This window comes from Mobula hypostoma, chromosome 3 (genome assembly GCF_963921235.1).
Source record: "Mobula hypostoma chromosome 3, sMobHyp1.1, whole genome shotgun sequence".
Taxonomy (NCBI): Eukaryota; Metazoa; Chordata; class Chondrichthyes; order Myliobatiformes; family Myliobatidae; genus Mobula; species Mobula hypostoma.
Window position 1 is genome coordinate 88,258,025 of NC_086099.1, and position 19,404 is coordinate 88,277,428.

A 19,404-nucleotide genomic window follows, 5' to 3' on the forward strand; every position below is an offset into this window, starting at 1 on the left:
ATGGAGACTGTGAGATTAATATAGGATTTGTGTAAATGGCTGGCTGATTCAATGGGTTAAAAGGCCAGTTTTCCTTTTGTATCTCTGTATGACTTCCTGCATTTGGCTGCTAATCAAATGTGGGTCAGGTATTGTTATTGCTTGAGATAATTTATCGTTCTTTAAATCTGGTCCAGAATTGTAATACCTACTGGAGTCCCATTGTTGATCTGTACTGTCTTGTGTTTTAACTCCCAACCACCATGGCAGATGAGTTTAATTCCCCAATGCTCATGAGCTGAAATTGGTGATGGAGAAAGTACAATTTCATCTCTAGCTTGACCTTTTTTGTGTTGTTTGCAATAAGGAACATTTCCAAATCTGAGCAAATGAAGAACATTTACTCTGTCCTAAAGCTTTCTGTTAGCTAAATTTATCAATCATTGCAGTGTGGTTATCTTTTAGTGCATCCATGAAGGATTGTGTATTACTACAGATTGTGTTGTTATGCAGGAGAGGGGTTAGTAATCATTACTCTCCATCTCTTTCTTTATGAAATTAGTTGAAATTACACAGTTTGAAAGCTGGCACATTTTGAAATCTGCATCTTGCACTGCTGGCTCTCAATATCTCTCATCCTGTATTTTCTTACAATGCAGTGGGAGGCCATTGGTCCATTAAATCTGTCAGCTCTGAGCAATTCCATTTTCCTCCTGTTCTTTCCTGCAAACTATTTTCTCTCATATGTCCATTAACTTGTATTGTTCACCTACATGAGGCACTATATACAATGGCCAGTGAACCTATCAAACAACAAGTCCACGGAATGTCAATACCCAGAGGAGGAAATGCAGAAATCTTCAGTTTGTGTAGCATGGTAGCATAGTGGTTAGCACAACGCTTTACATTACAGGAGACTTGGGTTCAATTCCTGCCACTGCCTGGAAGGAGTTTGTACATTCTCCCCATCACTGCGTGGGTTTCCTCCGGGTGCTCCGGTTGCCTCCCACAGTCCAATGAAGTATCAGCTGGTAGGTTAATTGGTCATGTAAATTGTCCCAAGATTAGGCTAGGATTAAATCCAGGAATTTCCATTTGGTGTGGCTTGAAGTGCCTATTGTGTACTGTATCTCAATAAATAAGTTGTTAGCAAGGCCTAAAACTCCTGCTGCAATGTATATGTCTTGGAATATACATATAGAATGTTGCAGCTGTGCACTTATTTTTAAGATTTTATAAAAATTCGGTTATTGGACATGAAAATCGTAGGGGCAAATGTGCCAGCTTTCAATTTATGCATTCAGCTAAATTGATAATGACAGGCCACAGCTGCACAAAGATGTACATTACTGTCTGTATTTTTTTTCCCTTGTGTTATTCACCTGCCTTTCTCCCATCGTGAGTAGAGCGGATGTAGTGGTGCCGGGCAGTGGAAACCAAGTTGCCTATTAGGAAGGTAGTATGAAGTTGAGCATTGCTGCTGAACAGAAAAGAGTATAGCCATGGTTCTTAAAGAATTTCATTTCATTTAGATTCTGTGAATATGAAACAAGTCTTTTGTTCAGCGCTAAATTGCTGACCCTTTTAGATAAATCTTGCAATTAAAGTGTTTAAACAATGTCTTTAGATTTTCTTGGAAAGAGAATTATGATCAATAAATCAATTAACAGGCCAAGTTTTAAAAAATGTCATTGACCCTTTTGATACATGCAATAGTTGCAACATTGCCTTCCCTATGAAACTCCACTGGGTTTTCAGCGAAGGGTACTGGCTATGTTATTGACTTAGTTGGCTAGCCTTTCTTCTTCTTGCCTTGTATTTCACCTTCAACCTTCATTTTTTTTTAACACTCTAAAACATTTTATAGAACTCTATGTAGTAAATTAATCTTAAAGTTGTACTTTTGTAAATAGTGGGTTGATTTAAGGTGATTCCCAATTTAAAATGTGAAACATTGACCCCCCCCCCAAAAAAAAGTTTGTTCTTTGACTATATTGAAGTACTTAAATGCATATTGTTCCTTGGCACAGGGAAAGCAATTTCCTAATTGCTGCATCTTTAAGGGAGGTTAGAAAATCTTCTAAAGCCTTAGAGTTCAGTAAGGCTCAGTTTTTTAAATTCCTGTTGTGTCTAGTAGCAGCCATTGGAGACATCTCTAAAGGAGCCAAACACCAGTAATTGCCGATAATGTCTTCAGTGGTCATTTTATCATAGTGAATAAAATTAACTGTCGCAGTCTAATGATGTACTGCTACTTGTTAATATTAAGTCCTTGAGACCTACAGCATGCAAACAGGCCTTTCAGCCCAACTTGTCCATGCTGACTGTTGCCCAGTGAGCTAGTCCCATCTGCCCACGTTTGGCCAACAGCCGTCCAAACTTCTCCGCTACGTGTATCTGTCTCAATGGCTTATCTTTGTTGCTACTATGCTGCCTCAGCCACTACTTCTGGCAGCAGAAATGTGCACCAGATTTGCTCAATATAATAAGGCTTTCAGTTTCACAATTAACTTTCTTGAAACCAAAATTAATCTTGTTCTGTTTGCCAAATTTAATTTCTTTTCTAACCTCCCCTCCTGCCCGCACCCCCCCCTATACACACACAATCTTCAGTGCATTCTTGAGTTGAAAACGTATAAATCATGGCACAGAAGTTCAACAAGAGTCATTCTTATAATTATGCATTCTATTGAACAGTGATCTTTATTTTTCATGAAGGGGCCACTTTGGCAAAAAAAACAATGCAAGAGAAAAGCTTACCTTTAACACAATTAAAGACCAATTCTTATCAGCTTGTGCTTGTATGTTGAACTTTTTTTTCCACCTGTCCCACTCTCCCCCTTACAGCCTCACTTCTGCTGCCCTCACTTTTATTCCTCTTTCACAGTTTCCCCTCTTAATTTTATTTGCTCTTTGTTTCACACTTGGACTACCTGAATAAGTTTTTGTAAACATTCTCTCCTCGTTTCTGTTGCTGGTGGCCAAAAGTGATACAGATTTTAAAACACTTCTGTTTTGCAGAACATGATTTCATACTAACCATTAATTTTCGTGTGCATTATCACATATTCCCATGCAATTGCTTCCATGTGAGAATAATTAGTCAAGGGGGGTAAATAGTGTTATGGTGTTATATAATTTCAAGTGCTTTCATTACAATTGTCATTATTATTATCTTGCCGTGATATGAAAGTCTAAATAGATTCTGTTTGGAATAAGTATTTTTTGGAAATTAATAATCGACAGAGAATTTTCAAATGAATAAAAGACCTGATACTTAAAATTGCAAACTTTTTTGTTGCAGAATTGATCATTGAGGTAATAAAGCAGAACTACAGACAAGTTCTACAGCAGTATCAAGAGGTAATGGTTAATTAAGTAGTCTGACCCAGTCTACAATATTTGATCGTGTTTCAATGTTCCTCAAAAGCAACAGGTTGCAAATCAGCTTTTGCATTTCACGTTGTAGTAGTACTTGGGTTAGTAATGCTGTTTGATTGTTTGGCATTAACCCATTTTGTTTGTTTTAAATTGGATTTCGTCATTAGTGTGTTTTGTTTTTGAGACCATGTTGTGCATTTATAGCATTTGTTTGAATTTTGCTAATTTCTTTTTGCATGCTTCATTACATCTATTTAAATGCACCTGCCTTGGCTGCACAGCCAGAAAAAGTTGTTCTGACGCTACAGGTATATTTATTCCATTTTAAATTACTTTTTAATATGACATGGTAATAGTCCCTCCAATTTTTGACATGTTGATGTTAAGGTAAAGTGTTATGAATAAACATAAGTATTTAAAAATATTTAAATGCCTTAGTTATTTTACATTAAATTGATATAAATTATAATTGCATTATAATTTAGAATGTATGGATCGGAGAAATAAACCTCTGCTCAAATCTATGTACTTTGTGAGAAAACATGGGTAACCTGATTTGACATCAGACAACAGGATGAATGGGACAAGAAATAATAGAAACATTCCCCTTCCTCCCTCCCCTTCGCCTGCCTTTCCTTTGAATGTTTGACTATTTTTCTCATATCGAACAATTCTTTGCAAAATACTGAAACCAGGGGCAAGGGTACTTTATGAAAGAAGAGGTGGGGATTCATAGTCATAGTCATACTTTATTGGTCCCGAGGGAAATTGGGTTTCGTTACAGTTGCACCAACCAAGAATAGAGTATAAATATAGCAATATAAAACCATAAATAATTAAATAATAATATGTAAATTATGCCAGGAAATAAGTCCAGGACCAGCCTATTGGCTCAGGGTGTCTGACCCTCCAAGGGAGGAGTTGTAAAGTTTGATGGCCGCAGGCAGGAATGACTTCCTATGACACTCAGTGTTGCATCTCGGTGGAATAAGTCTCTGCCTGATTGTACTCCTGTGCCCACTCAGTACATTATGTAGTGGATGGGAGACATTGTCCAAGAGGGCATGCAACTTAGACAGCATCCTCTTTTCAGACACCACCGTGAGAGAGTCCAGTTCCATCCCCACAACATCACTGGCCTTACAAATGAGTTTGTTGATTCTGTTGGTGTCTGTTACCCTCAGCCTGCTGTCCCAGCACACAACAGCAAACATGATAGCATTGGCCTCCACAGACTTGTAGAACATCCTCAGCATCGTCCGACAGATGTTAAAGGACCTCAGTCTCCTCAGGAAATAGAGACGGCTTTGACCCTTCTTGTAGACGGCCTCAGTTCTTTGACCAGTCCAGTTTATTGTCAGTTCGTATCCCCAGGTATTTGTAATCCTCCACCATGTCCACACTGACCCCCTGGATGGAAACAGGGGTCACCGGTACCTTAGCTCTCCTCAGGTCTACCACCAGCTCCTTAGTCTTTTTCACATTAAGCTGCAGATAATTCTGCTCACACCAGGTGACAAAGTTTCCTACCGTAGCCCTGTACTCAGCCTCATCTCCCTTGCTGATACATCCAACTATGGCAGAGTTATCAGAAAGCTTCTGAAGATGACAAGACTCTGTGCAGTAGTTGAAGTCCGAGGTGTAAATGGTGAAGAGAAAGGGAGACAAGACAGTCCCCTGTGGAGTCCTCAATTCTCAAATAAGCATTGTCTTTGACATTATTTTCCCTTTTTATAGTATTGGTTTCATCACTAAATTCAATTGCACATATAGCACTTGGTAGGGATACAGCACACTTTTGTTAGAATGATACCTGGACTTGAAGGGTTAAATTGTTAGGACACATTGTGAAAACAAATGGAGTCTATTTTAAAGTTCAAGTGTGATCTTATTCATAGTGTTTCAAAGTGGGAAACTGGTTTGAGGGAGTCAATATAGTTACATTATTTTTATAGGGATTTTCCTGAAGAGTTATGCTTAATACAATTAATGCTTTTTCCCCCTTGTTTTGGGTGAGGTATCATGGGATACAAGAAAAAAGATAAATAGATGAGATACTAATTTGGCTAAAATTCCACAAAAATACCTCGAGATTTCATGGGTTGTTTTGTTTCATTCCCATCTTTTACATGACATGATATTCAATAACTGCTTTTCTCGTTTATTTAGAAGTGGATATTTACTTAATGCTGGTTAAAAAGCATTTTGACATTAAGATAATTCTATCTGAGTATCCTTTGTATTTATTACATGCACATGTTTAATCTATTTTTCATCTTCCAGCTAAGATCAAGTTTTATGATTTTTAGTGACTTTGCTATGATGATAAATCTAATGATGTTTTCCTTTCGAAACAGATAATATACTATGAGATTGGATTCATCGTTTGTGCAGCTTTGGGAATTGTGTTTGTTCTGCTCATGCCTATTTTGGGCCTGTGTTTCTGCATGTGCCGTTGCTGTGACAACTGTGGAGGGGAGCTGCACCAGCGACAGAAGAAAAATGCTGATTGTAGGAGAAGCTGCTTTGCAACAACCTTACTACTTGTAACTGTACTTATAACGTAAGTTCAAATAGCAACACATTTGTTTGGATGTATTGACCCTGGCGTTAGTAACACTTGCTTGCTTTGTTTAGAGGAAACCCCAAATGAAGTAATTAATGTTGATGCTTTTCCCCTGATAGTGACAGGAGTGGGAATAGGCCATGTGTCTTCTAGTTAGACTTGTATAGCTGAGGCCATGATCTATCTCAGCTGTGAATTATTCAATGATCCATAGCTCTCTTGAGTACAGAATTTCTAAAACTCATGTCCTCTCTCTAAGTAGGCAATCCTGTGTTCTGTTGACTTCCTGTTAAATAAAATCCATTTATCATCTGCACTGTCAGTCCCTCAGAATATTTTAGGTTTCAATAAGATCACTTCTTATTCTTCTGAACTTTAGTGAGAATAGGCCTGTATATATGTTTCTCCTCATAAGGCAACCCATTCAATCCAGGAATGAAATAACCGCATATTCACTGAGCTGCTGTGTTCCAATTCACAGATCTTTCTAAAATGTAGGAAATTTTGAAAAACTACAATCTCTGCAGTCTTGTCAGCCATTATTGCCATCTATATATTTTTTTTCCATGTCTACTTTTTTTTTACCCCCACACTATCACACGCAGGTTAGCTACAGGCTCCTTAGTTTTTGTCTGCTTCATTATGAGATTACTTATTTTCCCCTTACCACCACAATTACTCACTCCAGGTGTTATATACATGCAAGGAAAATCTTTTTCTTCCCATTCCCACTAAATGTTTGCTGTCTCTGGCACACTAAATACTAGCAATTTGCCAATGGGTCTTAATGTTATCTTTGGAAACGGTCATAAACATTTGATTTTCTTAAAGCTGTGAGAATTCACCATTTGGCAAGAAAATGTTAAGACCAGCATTTACTTTTGAGGAAAAACTTAAAACTAACTCAGCAATATTATTACTTAAGTTCCAGTTCATGGGTTTAATCTGCCCTCTTAAGAGATATTCCCTTGGTAAGTGATGGACCCCAGCACCTATTGATTTCTTGCAAATAGTCAATGCTTATTACAATTTAACAAATAATAATGAATAGCAAAACATGTTAGATCTTTTGATGACCATAATATATTTGTGGTTAAGACTGATTACTATTGGGTCCTTCGGGAAGATAGACCACAAAATCCAGAAACAATAAGGTCTATCAAGATCACAAGACAAAGGAGCAGAAGTGGGCCATTCGGCCCATCGAGTCTGCTCCGCCACTCCACCATGAGCTAAACTATTCTCCCATCTAGTTCCAATTTCCAGGTTTTTCCCCATATCCCTTGATACTCTGACTAATTAGATACCTATCAATCTCCTCCTTAAACACCCTTAATGATCGGGCCTCCACAACTGTATGTGGCAACGAATTCCATAAATCCGCGACCCTCTGGCTAAAAAAAAATTCTCCTCATCTCTTAAATGGGTACCCTCTAATTTTAAGACTGTGGCCTCTTGACCTGGACTCGCCCACCAAGGGAAACGGCCTTTCCACATCTACTCTGTCCAACCCTTTCAACATTCGAAATGTTTTTATGAGATCCCTCTCATTCTTCTATACTCTAATGAATACAGTCCAAGAGCCGACAAACGCTCCTCATATGTTAACCCCTGCATTCCATGGAATCATCCTTGTAGATCTTCTCTGAACTCTCTCCAACATCAGAACATCCCTTCTAAGATAGGGGGCCCAAAACTGCACACAGTATTCCAAATGAGGTCTCACCAGTGATCCATAGAGCCTCATCAACACCTCCTTACTCTTATACACTATTCCTCTTGAAATGAATGCCAACATAGCATTCACTTTCCTTACTGCCAATCCAACCTGGTGGTTAACCTTTAGGGTATCCTGTACGAGGACCCCCAGGTCCCTTTGCACCTCTGATTTTTGAATTTTCTCCCCATCTAAATAATAATCTGCCCAATTATTTCTTCTTCCAAAATGTACAACCTTACATTTCTCAGCATTGTATCTTATCTGCCATTTCTTTGCCGACTCTCCTCAACTGACCGAGTCTCTCTCCAACCTTTCTGTTTCTTCAACACTTCCTGCTCCTCCACCTATCTCAGTGTCATCCGCAAACTTCGCCACAAAACCATTTAATCCATAATCTAAATCATTGATATACATTGTAAGAAGAAGCGGCCCCAACACCGACCCCTGCGGAACACCACTAGTAACCGGCAACCAATCAGAATAGGATCCCTTTATTCCCACCCTTTGTTTTCTGCCTATCAGCCAAATGATCCACCCATTCTAATATCTTTCCTGTAATTCCATGTGCTCTCATCTTATTAAGCAGCCTCTTATGCCGCACCTTATCGAAGGCCTTTTGAAAATCCAAATACACAACATCCACAGCCTCTCCCTTGTCAATCTTATTTGAGATAACCTCAAAAAATTCCAATAGCTTGGTGAGGCAGGATCTTCCCTTCATGAAACCATGCTGGCTTGGGCCCATCTTGTCATGCAGCTCGAGGTATTTCATAACCTCGTCCTTGAGGATCGACTCCAATAACTTTCCAACTACTGATGTCAGACTAATAGGTCTGTAATTTTCTTTTTGCTGCCTCCCTCCTTTCTTAAACAGTAGAACTACATTTGCGACCTTCCAGTCCTCTGGAACCATGTCAGAGACTTGATTCCTGGAAGATCATTTCCAATGCCTCCACAATCTCCAAAGCCACCTCGTTCAGAACCCATGGGTGCACCTCATCTGGTCCGGGAGACTTATCTATTCTTAGTCCATGTAGCTTTCGAAGCACTTTCTCCCTAGTAATCTTGACTGTACCTAATTCTATTCCCTGAGACCTCTGGCTATCAGGTATATTGCTAATGTCTTCCACTGTGAAGACTGATGCAAAATACTCATTTAGTTCCTCTGCCATCTCTTTGTTACCCATTATAATTTCTCCAGCATCATTTTCAATCAGTCCTATATCTACCCGTGTCACTCTTTTACTCTTCATATATTTAAAAAAACTCTTATTATCCTTTTTTATGTTAATTGCCGACTTCCTTTCATAATTCATAATTCATCTTTTCTTTCCTAATGACTTTCTTAGTTTCCTTCTGTAAGTTTTAAAAAGTCGTTCATTGGTCAGTTTTCCCACTGATTTTTGCTTCCTTGTACGCCGTCTCTTTTGCTTTTATTTTAGCCTTAACCTCTCTCGTTAGCCACATTTGTGCTATTTTTCCATTCATCATTTTCTTTTTTCTTGGAATGTATTTTTCCTGCACTTATTTCTTGTAGGAATTTCATCCAATTCTGCTCTACCATCCCTCCATCTAGCTTACTTTTCCAGTCGACTTGGGCAAGTTCCTCTCTCATACCACTGTAATTTCCTTTGTTCCACTGAAATATCAATACATCTGATACCAGCTTCTCCTTTTCAAATTTGAAACTGAACTCAATCATATTATGATCACTACTTCCAAGGGATTCCATTACCTCCAGCTCCCTAATCGCCTCAGGTTCATTACACAGCACCCAATCCAAAACAGCCGATCCCCTGGTGGGCTTATGGACAAGCTGCTCCAAAAAGCCATCCCGTAGGCATTCTACAAACTCCCTCTCCTGAGATCCAGTACCTTCCTGACTTTAAAATCCCCCATAATTATCGTCTGTGTAACCATTCGATCATGCCTGATTTATTTTCCTTTCAATTCCATTCTTTTGCCTTCTCTCTTTAACCTTTGATGTCCTTAATAATCAAGAATCTGTCAACCTTCGCTTTAAACATACCCAATGACTTGACCTCTAGCTGTCTGTGGCAATGAATTCCACAGATGCGTCACCCTCTGGCTAAAGAAGTTCCACCTCATCTCTGTTCTAAAGGGATGTCCTTCTACTCTGAGGTTGTATGCTCTGATTCTAGACATTCCTACTATTGGAAACATCCTCTTCACATCCATTGTATCCAGGCTTTACGATATTTGGTAGGTTTCATTGAGATCCCTCTTCATCTTTAAGACAGAACTTGCATTTTACTTGTATTCTATGATACCTTTAGACAGCAAAAGGTTATTTGAACTGATCTCAGGTATAGAAATCTAGCTTTAAAAATAAAATCCCTCAGAATGTAGATCCCATAAATGGCATTTTTGTCAACCTTCTGTCTGCCCTTGTGCTAATTGCTGTTGTTTGACGTCTAATCCTAAACTGCCATTCTTGGCACGTTTGGCTTTTTATTAATTCCCAAGTCTGACTCAACATTATCCATGCTTAATTCTAGCTCAATAATATCATCTGTCTGCTTTCATCCCAATTGTGGTTTAATTGCTATCAAAATTCTCAACCTTCAGCTTTGTTCCTTCCTGGAGTGTCATTCCAGTGATGTCAGTGCTCCTCTCCTATCTTTTCCTTGTAGCTCATCAAAAGCTGCATGTTGACTACTGTTCTTTCCAGTTGCTTCCTAGTATTTTTACCCTCCATTTAAAACAAAAATCTTAGAAAGACAGAAGAGATGGCAGATTCAGGAACTGAAAACAATGCTGGAAGAACTTAGCAGGTCATCTATTATCAGTGGAGACGGGACTAGTTGATGTTTTGGGTTGAGACCTGGCAGTAGAACAGTGCGAAGATGAATGCTTGTCATTCTATAGCAGTATGAATGAGGAGTGATAGGTAAACCAGATGGGGGTGGGGGGGCAGGGAATGATGGGCAAATAGAGCCTCCTTACTCTTCGTATGTCCATTCATAATGCAATTCCTCCTTTTGAAATCTTCTCCAATAAATGCACAAGGGATCATTTAATTCTATCAATTCACGTTTTTCTGTATTATTATCTATTGCATTGTACTGCTGTTGCAAAGACAAATTTCATGGCATGTGCTGGTGATGCTAAACCTGATTTTTGATTCATCTGGTCTTTCACTATTGTCTGCTGCCTCATTTTTTAAATCTGTAGTCTCTGTTAATCTGGAGTATCTTTCTAAACTAGTGCAGCCTCACTCCTACACAACTTTGACTGAAACCCGTTGTTTTTTTCAATCAAAGGATCCATTTCTTCAATGGCAATAGCCAGACTGTCAATAAACCTTCCCATTTCTGAAATGGGTGGGGAAGGAAGGAAGAAAGCCTGCAGTTTTGATTTTCATTTAATTAGGGGAAAAATGGATATTGTATGACCACTTAGTAAATTTAATGCTTCCTTGTGCAACGGCAAAAGAATAACTTGGCAACAGATCCAAGAGCTGAATACATTTAAAGCACAAAATGCAGGTGTGTTTCTGTATTAAGCCAGGTTCTGTACTATGCTATGGCATAATAATTTAAAACTGAATACATGGGAATTTTTATTTGTCTGAAAGAGCCTTTGTTTTCTTTACATCTCTCTTGTCTTCAAAGACCCTTTGTTCTGTTTAATAGTGTAGATGACCTTGAAAGCCTGTGGATACTGTCTATCCTTGCTTTACAAAACAGGAACAAAGAGGTCTTTCTAAGAATATAGAATTGATTATGATTTACCTAATTTTAATCTTGTTGTTGAAGCTCATTGAATTAATAAAGCAAGCATTGTAGCTATCCACTTGTACCCAGCTATCAGTTTCCTTTTGATGATGAGGTTAAATAACATATTTAAAAAGCATATCATTTGATGCTGCTCCTCAGGGCATTGAACTGGAAATGGAGAAAGAGCTCGCTGTTCAAAAACTAAAATAAATGCAACTAGAGTAAGCTGTTTCTTGGTAGAATAGAGTTTTTATCAGGAATAATTAACATTTACATGTTTGACATTGTTGCTTTACCTAATGCTCAGATTGGCTGAACCATGAAGTGATGATTTAAACTATGTTTACGTAGACAACAGGAATTCTGCAGATGCTGGAAATTCAAGCAACATACATAAAAGTTGCTGGTGAACGCAGCAGGCCAAGCAGCATCTATAGGAAGAGGTGCAGTCGACGTTTCAGGCCGAGACCCTTCGTCAGGACTAACTGAAGGAAGAGTGAGTAAGGGATTTGAAAGTTGGAGGGGGAGGGGGAGATCCAAAATGATAGGAGAAGACAGGAGGGGGAGGGATAGAGCCGAGAGCTGGACAGGTGATAGGCAAAAGGGGATACGAGAGGATCATGGGACAGGAGGTCTGGGAAGAAAGACGGGGGGGGGGTGACCCAGAGGATGGGCAAGAGGTATATTCAGAGGGACAGAGGGAGAAAAAGGAGAGTGAGAGAAAGAATGTGTGCATAAAAATGAGTAACAGATGGGGTACGAGGGGGAGGTGGGGCCTTAGCGGAAGTTAGAGAAGTCGATGTTCATGCCATCAGGTTGGAGGCTACCCAGACGGAATATAAGGTGTTGTTCCTCCAACCTGAGTGTGGCTTCATCTTTACAGTTACAGCTTTACATCTTTACATCTACGCTCTGTCCGCCAGAGAAAGCAGGATCTCCCAGTGGCCACACATTTTAATTCCACATCCCATTCCCATTCTGACATGTCTATCCACGGCCTCCTCTACTGTAAAGATGAAGCCACACTCAGGTTGGAGGAACAACACCTTATATTCCGTCTGGGTAGCCTCCAACCTGATGGCATGAACATCGACTTCTCTAACTTCCGCTAATGCCCCACCTCCCCCTCGTACCCCATCTGTTACTTATTTTTATGCACACATTCTTTCTCTCACTCTCCTTTTTCTCCCTCTGTCCCTCTGAATATACCTCTTGCCCATCCTCTGGGTCACCCCCCCCCCGTCTTTCTTCCCGGACCTCCTGTCCCATGATCCTCTCGTATCCCCTTTTGCCTATCACCTGTCCAGCTCTCGGCTCTATCCCTCCCCCTCCTGTCTTCTCCTATCATTTTGGATCTCCCCCTCCCCCTCCAACTTTCAAATCCCTTACTCACTCTTCCTTCAGTTAGTCCTGACGAAGGGTCTCGGCCTGAAACGTCGACTGCACCTCTTCCTATAGATGCTGCTTGGCCTGCTGCGTTCACCAGCAACTTTTATGTATGTTGCTATGTTTACGTAGTATCATTTAGGCAAGTATAAATTATAAACAAACATTATTTGAAGGGAAACATGCATTTTGTAAGTGGTGACTTGTTTATTAAACAGTGATTTAAATGCAAGTGTAATTTTATGTTTCTAGTTAAATGTTGAATATTCGTATGTGAAATAAATCTATTTAAATTACCTACCATGGCCATGGATTGCCCTACTGTCCCATCCCACCATCAATTGCTTTGCTTGGCTTAAAATCTTTTGTCCTTTATAGATGCCAGACAATGGAGCAGCTCTGAATATTGTAGCTGTTTAACTGTTAGAAATGAGGGAGGAAGAGGGGAGCTTGTGGTTTTCATTGCTGTTACCATGGTAACTTGTAAATTGCTAAGTCACTTGGCGTTGTTTTAGATTCCTTGAGGTTTGAAAACTGATGCTATCCAAAGGATGAGCTCTGTCAATTTTAGCTGAGTCCAAAGTTGCATGATACTTGTGGCCAACAAGTAGCTTGAAAAAGTGGAATGCAATAATTCTGTCCTACTATAAGGAAATAAAGTAAATTAGACAGTGTAAAGGAGTGTCCATACTGTTGCACCACAAGTGCAGAAAGGACATGTATATTATTGCGCCTGTGTTGGAAAGTTGTGACAGTTCAAGGCACTGTTTTGCTGTTGCAGTTCCTCACATTTCCTCTTGTTCAAGAGTGAAGGGGTTGTTTGTACAATGCCATTGATCAGATGTTGCATCAGTAGGTTAACATTTTGGAGCCTTTGGATTCATTGAATGAATAATGCAAACAAGGTTTTGTCCTGAAATGTGAGAAAGGTGTTGAATATAGAACTACTCTTGCCACTCCATCTTGATCCTGTTCCTCAACCCTACCTTGAGGACCATTTGTGAATTCCCACAGTAACTTGTACAGTTTTTATTAAGCACAGAATGGGGATGAATTGAGCTGTTGTCGGTTCTATCAAACTGGACTGGTTTATTGAGCTGGGCCTCTGAATCTCTGTCTAGAGTATGTCATTACAAAATTATTCATGGCTGCTGCCTTGTGATATAACCAATTGATTTCAAGGTCGGGTTATTTTCATTTGGCATAAATGATCTTGGACTGAGTTTAAACATGGTACCATAGATATTTGAATTATGATTATATCATTTGAATTATAATTTCAAATGCTACAACTAAACATCTCTTAAATTTAGCCTTTGTTGAACTGTCCCTAAACACTACATCCATATTGACTGTGGTTGGGATGGGAAAAGAAAAAGTGAAACAGCAGGTTTGACAAGTTATGTCACCTACATCAGGTAATGTGCGTAAATGGGCAATCTGGGGAAAAGTAGCTGGGTGGGATATGGCGTAGTTGAGCGATGCTGAGAGATGGTGGGGCTTGCTACAGAAGTTTAGAAAAAATGTGTATGGTATGCAGTCATTTTTTAAAAAACTCTCAAATAAAATAGGATTATAAAAGTTGGTGTAATGTAGTTTTTGCTTTTACTGAGTACCATCTGGTAAAACAAGCAAAAAAAGTCCACTGCAGGCTGGATATCCTTTATTGAAAATGGTTGGGGCCAGAAGTGTTTTGGATTTCGGATTTTTTTTTGATTTTGGAATAGATAATGAGATAGCTTGGGATCACCATCATTTCCGACTCTGAACCTATGTGCTACTGGTAAACAGTCTTTGTTCATCACACACAGTATATCCTGAACAGTAAAAATTATTACAACTATGAATGTAATGAAAATATAATGTGTTCAGGATAACAAAAGCAACACAGCAGCATTAGGAGAATACCTGATTCAGCCGTTGAACAAAAATACTCAACGGCAAGTTTTCATTCTTTACTTATGAGTGTCGTGTTTTGTTGAAAAGGTTACAGTATTTGTATTTCACTTTTTTTAGGTTTTATGTAAGGTATAAAAACGATCAGCTTTGTAGACGTGTTCTGGTGCTAAGTTTTTGTGATCAGCAGACACTTTAAAAAAAATTTAGTGTCATGCCGTTTAAATTTCTGCAACCATCTTGCTGAATATTCACAACTAGCTTCAATTCTCAGTTTGTTGTGATAGATCTTTGCTTGGTTCATGCATACTATCTAAGTGGCATATGTTTTCTCCGCTGACGATACAGTACATGATCGAAATCCTAATTTTTTTTTGTTTTATGCAGTGTTTATTTAATTTTTTTTCCATTAACTGCTCTTCATTACATACATCTATGGTGCACGGTGAACTGTGCATCACCTGGGAGCCCTCCCAGTATCTTAAGGAATTTTCCATTTGTGATGTCATGCCAGTGCTCAAAAAAAATTCCAATTTTGGGTAAGGAGTACTCAGCCTGTAATAATGATTTGGGGTGTATACAGTATGCTACACATATAACTTTTAAACTTGGCTTCATAGAAATATTTCATTCTGCAGTGATTGATATTTGGAAAAACTTTAATGTTCAATTCAGAAGTGCACTTTGATTGCATTTCTCATGGCTCTTAATATTATTGGAGAACTCGCTGATATTAGATTAGATTCAACTTTATCGTCATTGTGCCGAGTACAGATACAAAGCCAATGAAATGCAGTTAGCATCTGACCAGAAATGCAAAGAATTTACAAAATAACTGCAAATAAAAGGTAAGTGCTACAGCACACAAATATAAAAGTACTGAGACAGTACAATATGGGTGTAATACTGCTTAGTGCTGTGATGTGAGGTTCAGCAGAATCACAGCCTCAGGGAAGAAGCTCTTCCTGTGCCTGCTGGTGTGGGAACGGAGGCTCCTGTAGCGCTACTGGATGGAAGGAGAGTAAAAAGTCCATGGTTAGGGTGAGATGCATCCTTGATAATGCTTTTCACCCTGCCCAGGCAGCATTTACGGTAGATGTTCTCAATGGTGGGCAATTGGGTGCCTATAATCTGTTGGTCAGTTTTCACCACACACTGGAGTGCTTTGCAGTCCGATATGGGACAATTGCCATACCACACTGAGATGCAGTTGGTGAGTATGCTCTCAATGGTACAGCAGTAAAAGTCCGTCAGTATCCTGGGACAGAGGTGAGCTTTCTTGATGCTCCGCAGGAAATAAAGGCGCTGTTGTGCCTTTTTGATCAGGATGGTGGAGTTCAGGGACCAGGTGAGATCCTCGGAAATGTGGACACCAAGGAATTTGAAGCTTGATACATGTTCCACTACAGCTCCGTTGATGTAGATGGGGATGTGAGTGCGGTTCCAAGCATTTGCTCATATGAGGTGGCAGTGTTTAATATATTCAATAGCTAAGCTAGCTGCCAGTCTGGGATGAGGATACAGAGAATCTTGAAGGGCGGTGTAATGAATGAACAAGGATATGATTGGTTGAATACAATGTGGAAAAATGTTATTCACTATGGTAGAAAATTTGAAAGTTGGAGTAGAATAATAAAGGCGTTGTACTTTTATTTTCAAGGGATGTGGGCTTTTCAGGCAGAGGCAGCATTTAATTGTGAATCCCTAATTGTCCTTTAAGGTAGTAGCAAGTTGCCTTCTTGAACCACTGCAGTTCTTGAAGTGTGAGTACACAATAATGCCCTCCCTAATGGATCCAGCATCAGTGAAGGTACCTTGGGATGCTGCGTGGTTTAAAGGATGTCTTCCAGTTGATAGTGTACTTGTGCTTTGCTTCTGGAGGTTGTGGGTTTGAAAGTTATTTTCTAAAGAGCCTTGGTGAGTTGCTGCACTGCACCCTACAGCTGGTACAAACTGCTGCTGATGTACGTTGGTGGCAGCTATCATGTGCGGTGTGTTGTTGAAGGTGCAGTTATCGAGGTAGGTGGAGTATTCTATCATGCACCTGACTTGAACCTTGTGGCTGGAGGCTAGCCTTTGGGGAATTGCTGGTGATTTACTCACTGTAGGGTTCCAGACTTCTGATCTGTTCTTGTAGCCCCATAGTGATATAGCTACTGCAGTTCAGTTTTGGTCAGTGGTAACCTCAAGGATACTTACAGCAGAAAATTCAGTTCTGCCAATGCCACTAAGTCTCATTGGGTGATAGTTGGACACTGCCTGGCATTTGTGTTGCACAAATGTTACTTGCCACCCATGCAACACACAAAATGCTGGAGGAACTCAGCCGCCCAGGCAGCATCTGTGAAAGAGAGTACATCCAATGTTTCAGACCAGGACAGGAGAGAGAAAAAAAAGATGAGTCAGAGTTAGAAGGTGGGGGAGGGGAGGAATAAACAAGGTGATAGGTGAAACCAGGAAGGGGGTGGGAATAAAGCAAGTAGCTGGGAAGTTGATTGGTGAAAGAGATATAGGGCTGGAGAGGGGGGAGTCTGATAAGAGAGGATAGAAAGTCCTGGAAGAAAGAAAAGGGGGAGGAGCACCAGAGGGAGGCAATGGGCAGGCAAGTGAGGGAGAAAAAGGGAATGGGGAATAGAGAAGGAAGGGGTGGACCATTACAGGAAGTTCAAGGAAATCAATGTTCATGCCATCAGGTTGGAGAGTACAGAGACTGAATACAAGGTGCTGCTCCTTCAACTAGAGTGATATCTCATCGCACATTTTAGTTTGTCCCATGCACAAAGAAACTAATAAACGCAACTGCCCGTTCCACAATAGTAAGCTTCCTCATGTATTTTCGGAACTAACATATCTCTCCGCATCTGCTACCTTTACTCTCTTCTGGATCTTCTTTGCCCTTCTGCTAAGGCATGCATTTGGCGCTGCAACAGAGGGAATCTACCTCCACACTAGATCCCACCAGGTGGACATTTTAACTTCGCCCACCTAAGAGCCAAAATCAAAGTGCACTAGGCTATGATCAGAGTCGTACTGTTTGCTGATGATACAGTAATCACAACTCTCACTCTGCAGCACCTTCAGAGCTTGATGGATCGCTTCTCCCAGGCTTGCAACAAATTTGGTCTGACTATCAGCCTGAAAAAGACAAATGTCTTGGGACACGAGGTGGAGGCGCCACCAGACGTTGCCATTGATAACTACAACTGAATCAGCCTTTGCTCAGATACAGAAATCAACAGGTGCATTGGGAAGGCTGCAAAAGCTCTTGCCTGCCTCACCACACAAGTCTGGGAGATCTCCAAACTCTCAATCAACACAAGGGTGGCAGTATATAATGCTTCTGTCAGCAGTACACTGCTGTACAGCAGCAAGACCTGGACGACATAAGCCAAGGAGGGGAGAAGGCTCAACAGCTTCCAGTTAAGGTGCCTTTGTCGCATCTGGGGCATCTCCTGGAGAGACAGAATACCCAGAGCTGAGGTTCTCTCTTGTGCTGACCTCCCGAGCATGTACACCCTGCTCAGGTGAACTGGCTTCAGGCAAGATGACCACAGGCTGCCCGCAACTGCGTTACAAAGATGTCTGCAGATGGGACCCGAGGGCACTGGGCCAGAGTCCTGGGAGGAACTTGCAGCCGATCGCACCAGGTGGAGAAACCCTCTGAAACAACACTTTATCAGGAAATATTCCTGAAAGCGGCAGAAGGCAAGTGGGCACAAAGAAGGTAACAGTACACCTTCACCAGAGTTGAGACCACTTGTAGATGTGACCTTTGCAACAGACTGACCCTCTCGCTTTGGTCTCCTCAGCCACAGATAGTACTGCCCCAGCAGCATGAGGAGGGTGCAACATCTGTGGTCAGCCCTGACCACCGGAGGGCCACTATAATTAAGCTGATAATCGAGAGTAGACTCACAGGGCGACAATCGGCTGGATTAGATTTGTCCTGTTTCTTAAGACGGGATGTACGTGATTAACTTCCCGCATTGTTGGGTTCATTTCAGTGCTCTAGCTGTACTGGGGCAGCTTGGCCAAGGGTGCAGCCAAGTTCTGGGGCAGAGGTCTTCAGTGCTATTCCTGAAATATTGTTGGGGCTGTATCCAATGCCTTTAGCCCTTTCTTGATATCATGTGGAGTGAATTGAATTGGCTGAAGATTGGTGTCTATGGTGCTGAGGACCATTGAAGGTGGCTGAGATACGTTATTCACCTGCCATTTTCTGGCTGAAGATCCTTGCAAATGCTTCAGCTTCCTCTTTCACACTGGTGTGTTGGGCTCCCCCATCATTAAGGATGGTGATATCTGTGGAGCTGCCTGCAATGAGTTCAGCAATCATCTATCATAAGCAGCAGGACTGCAGATCTTAATTCTGATCTGTTGCTTGTGGCATTGCTTAATCTGTCTATTGCATGCTGTTTGGCATGTAAGTAGTCCTGTCTTCTCGCTCAATTGATTGTCATTGAGGTGCGTTGTTCCTGGAATCCTCTCCTAAAATCTTCACTGAACGGGTTTGATCGTGGAACTGGGGATATACCACTAGGCCATGAGGTTGCTAATTGTGGTCAAATACAGTTCGGCTGTTGATGCGACATGTGGTGCCTCATGGATGCTAGCCCTACCCCAACTAGTATGGTGGCGATGCCACATGATACAGTCCTCTTCTCATTGCAGATGGTGTTTCATCTCCGCAAGAACAATGCAGGTAGGTGCACCTGAGAATGCTTATTGGCAAAGCT

The 19,404-nt window shown here is 40.6% G+C and overlaps 1 protein-coding gene across 8 annotated transcripts in view; it reads left to right on the forward strand.

Annotated features, from left to right (window-relative positions):
* The window catches only part of LOC134344115 (prominin-1-A-like), a 168,683-nt gene that overhangs the window by 96,659 nt on the left and 52,620 nt on the right, over positions 1-19,404 (forward strand). For all 8 annotated transcript variants that reach the window (XM_063043405.1, XM_063043406.1, XM_063043408.1 and 5 more), the window contains exons 4-5: positions 3,284-3,342; positions 5,718-5,923. In XM_063043405.1, coding sequence (XP_062899475.1) covers positions 3,284-3,342; positions 5,718-5,923 — 265 coding nt within the window. The remainder of the gene's footprint in view (positions 1-3,283; positions 3,343-5,717; positions 5,924-19,404) is intronic.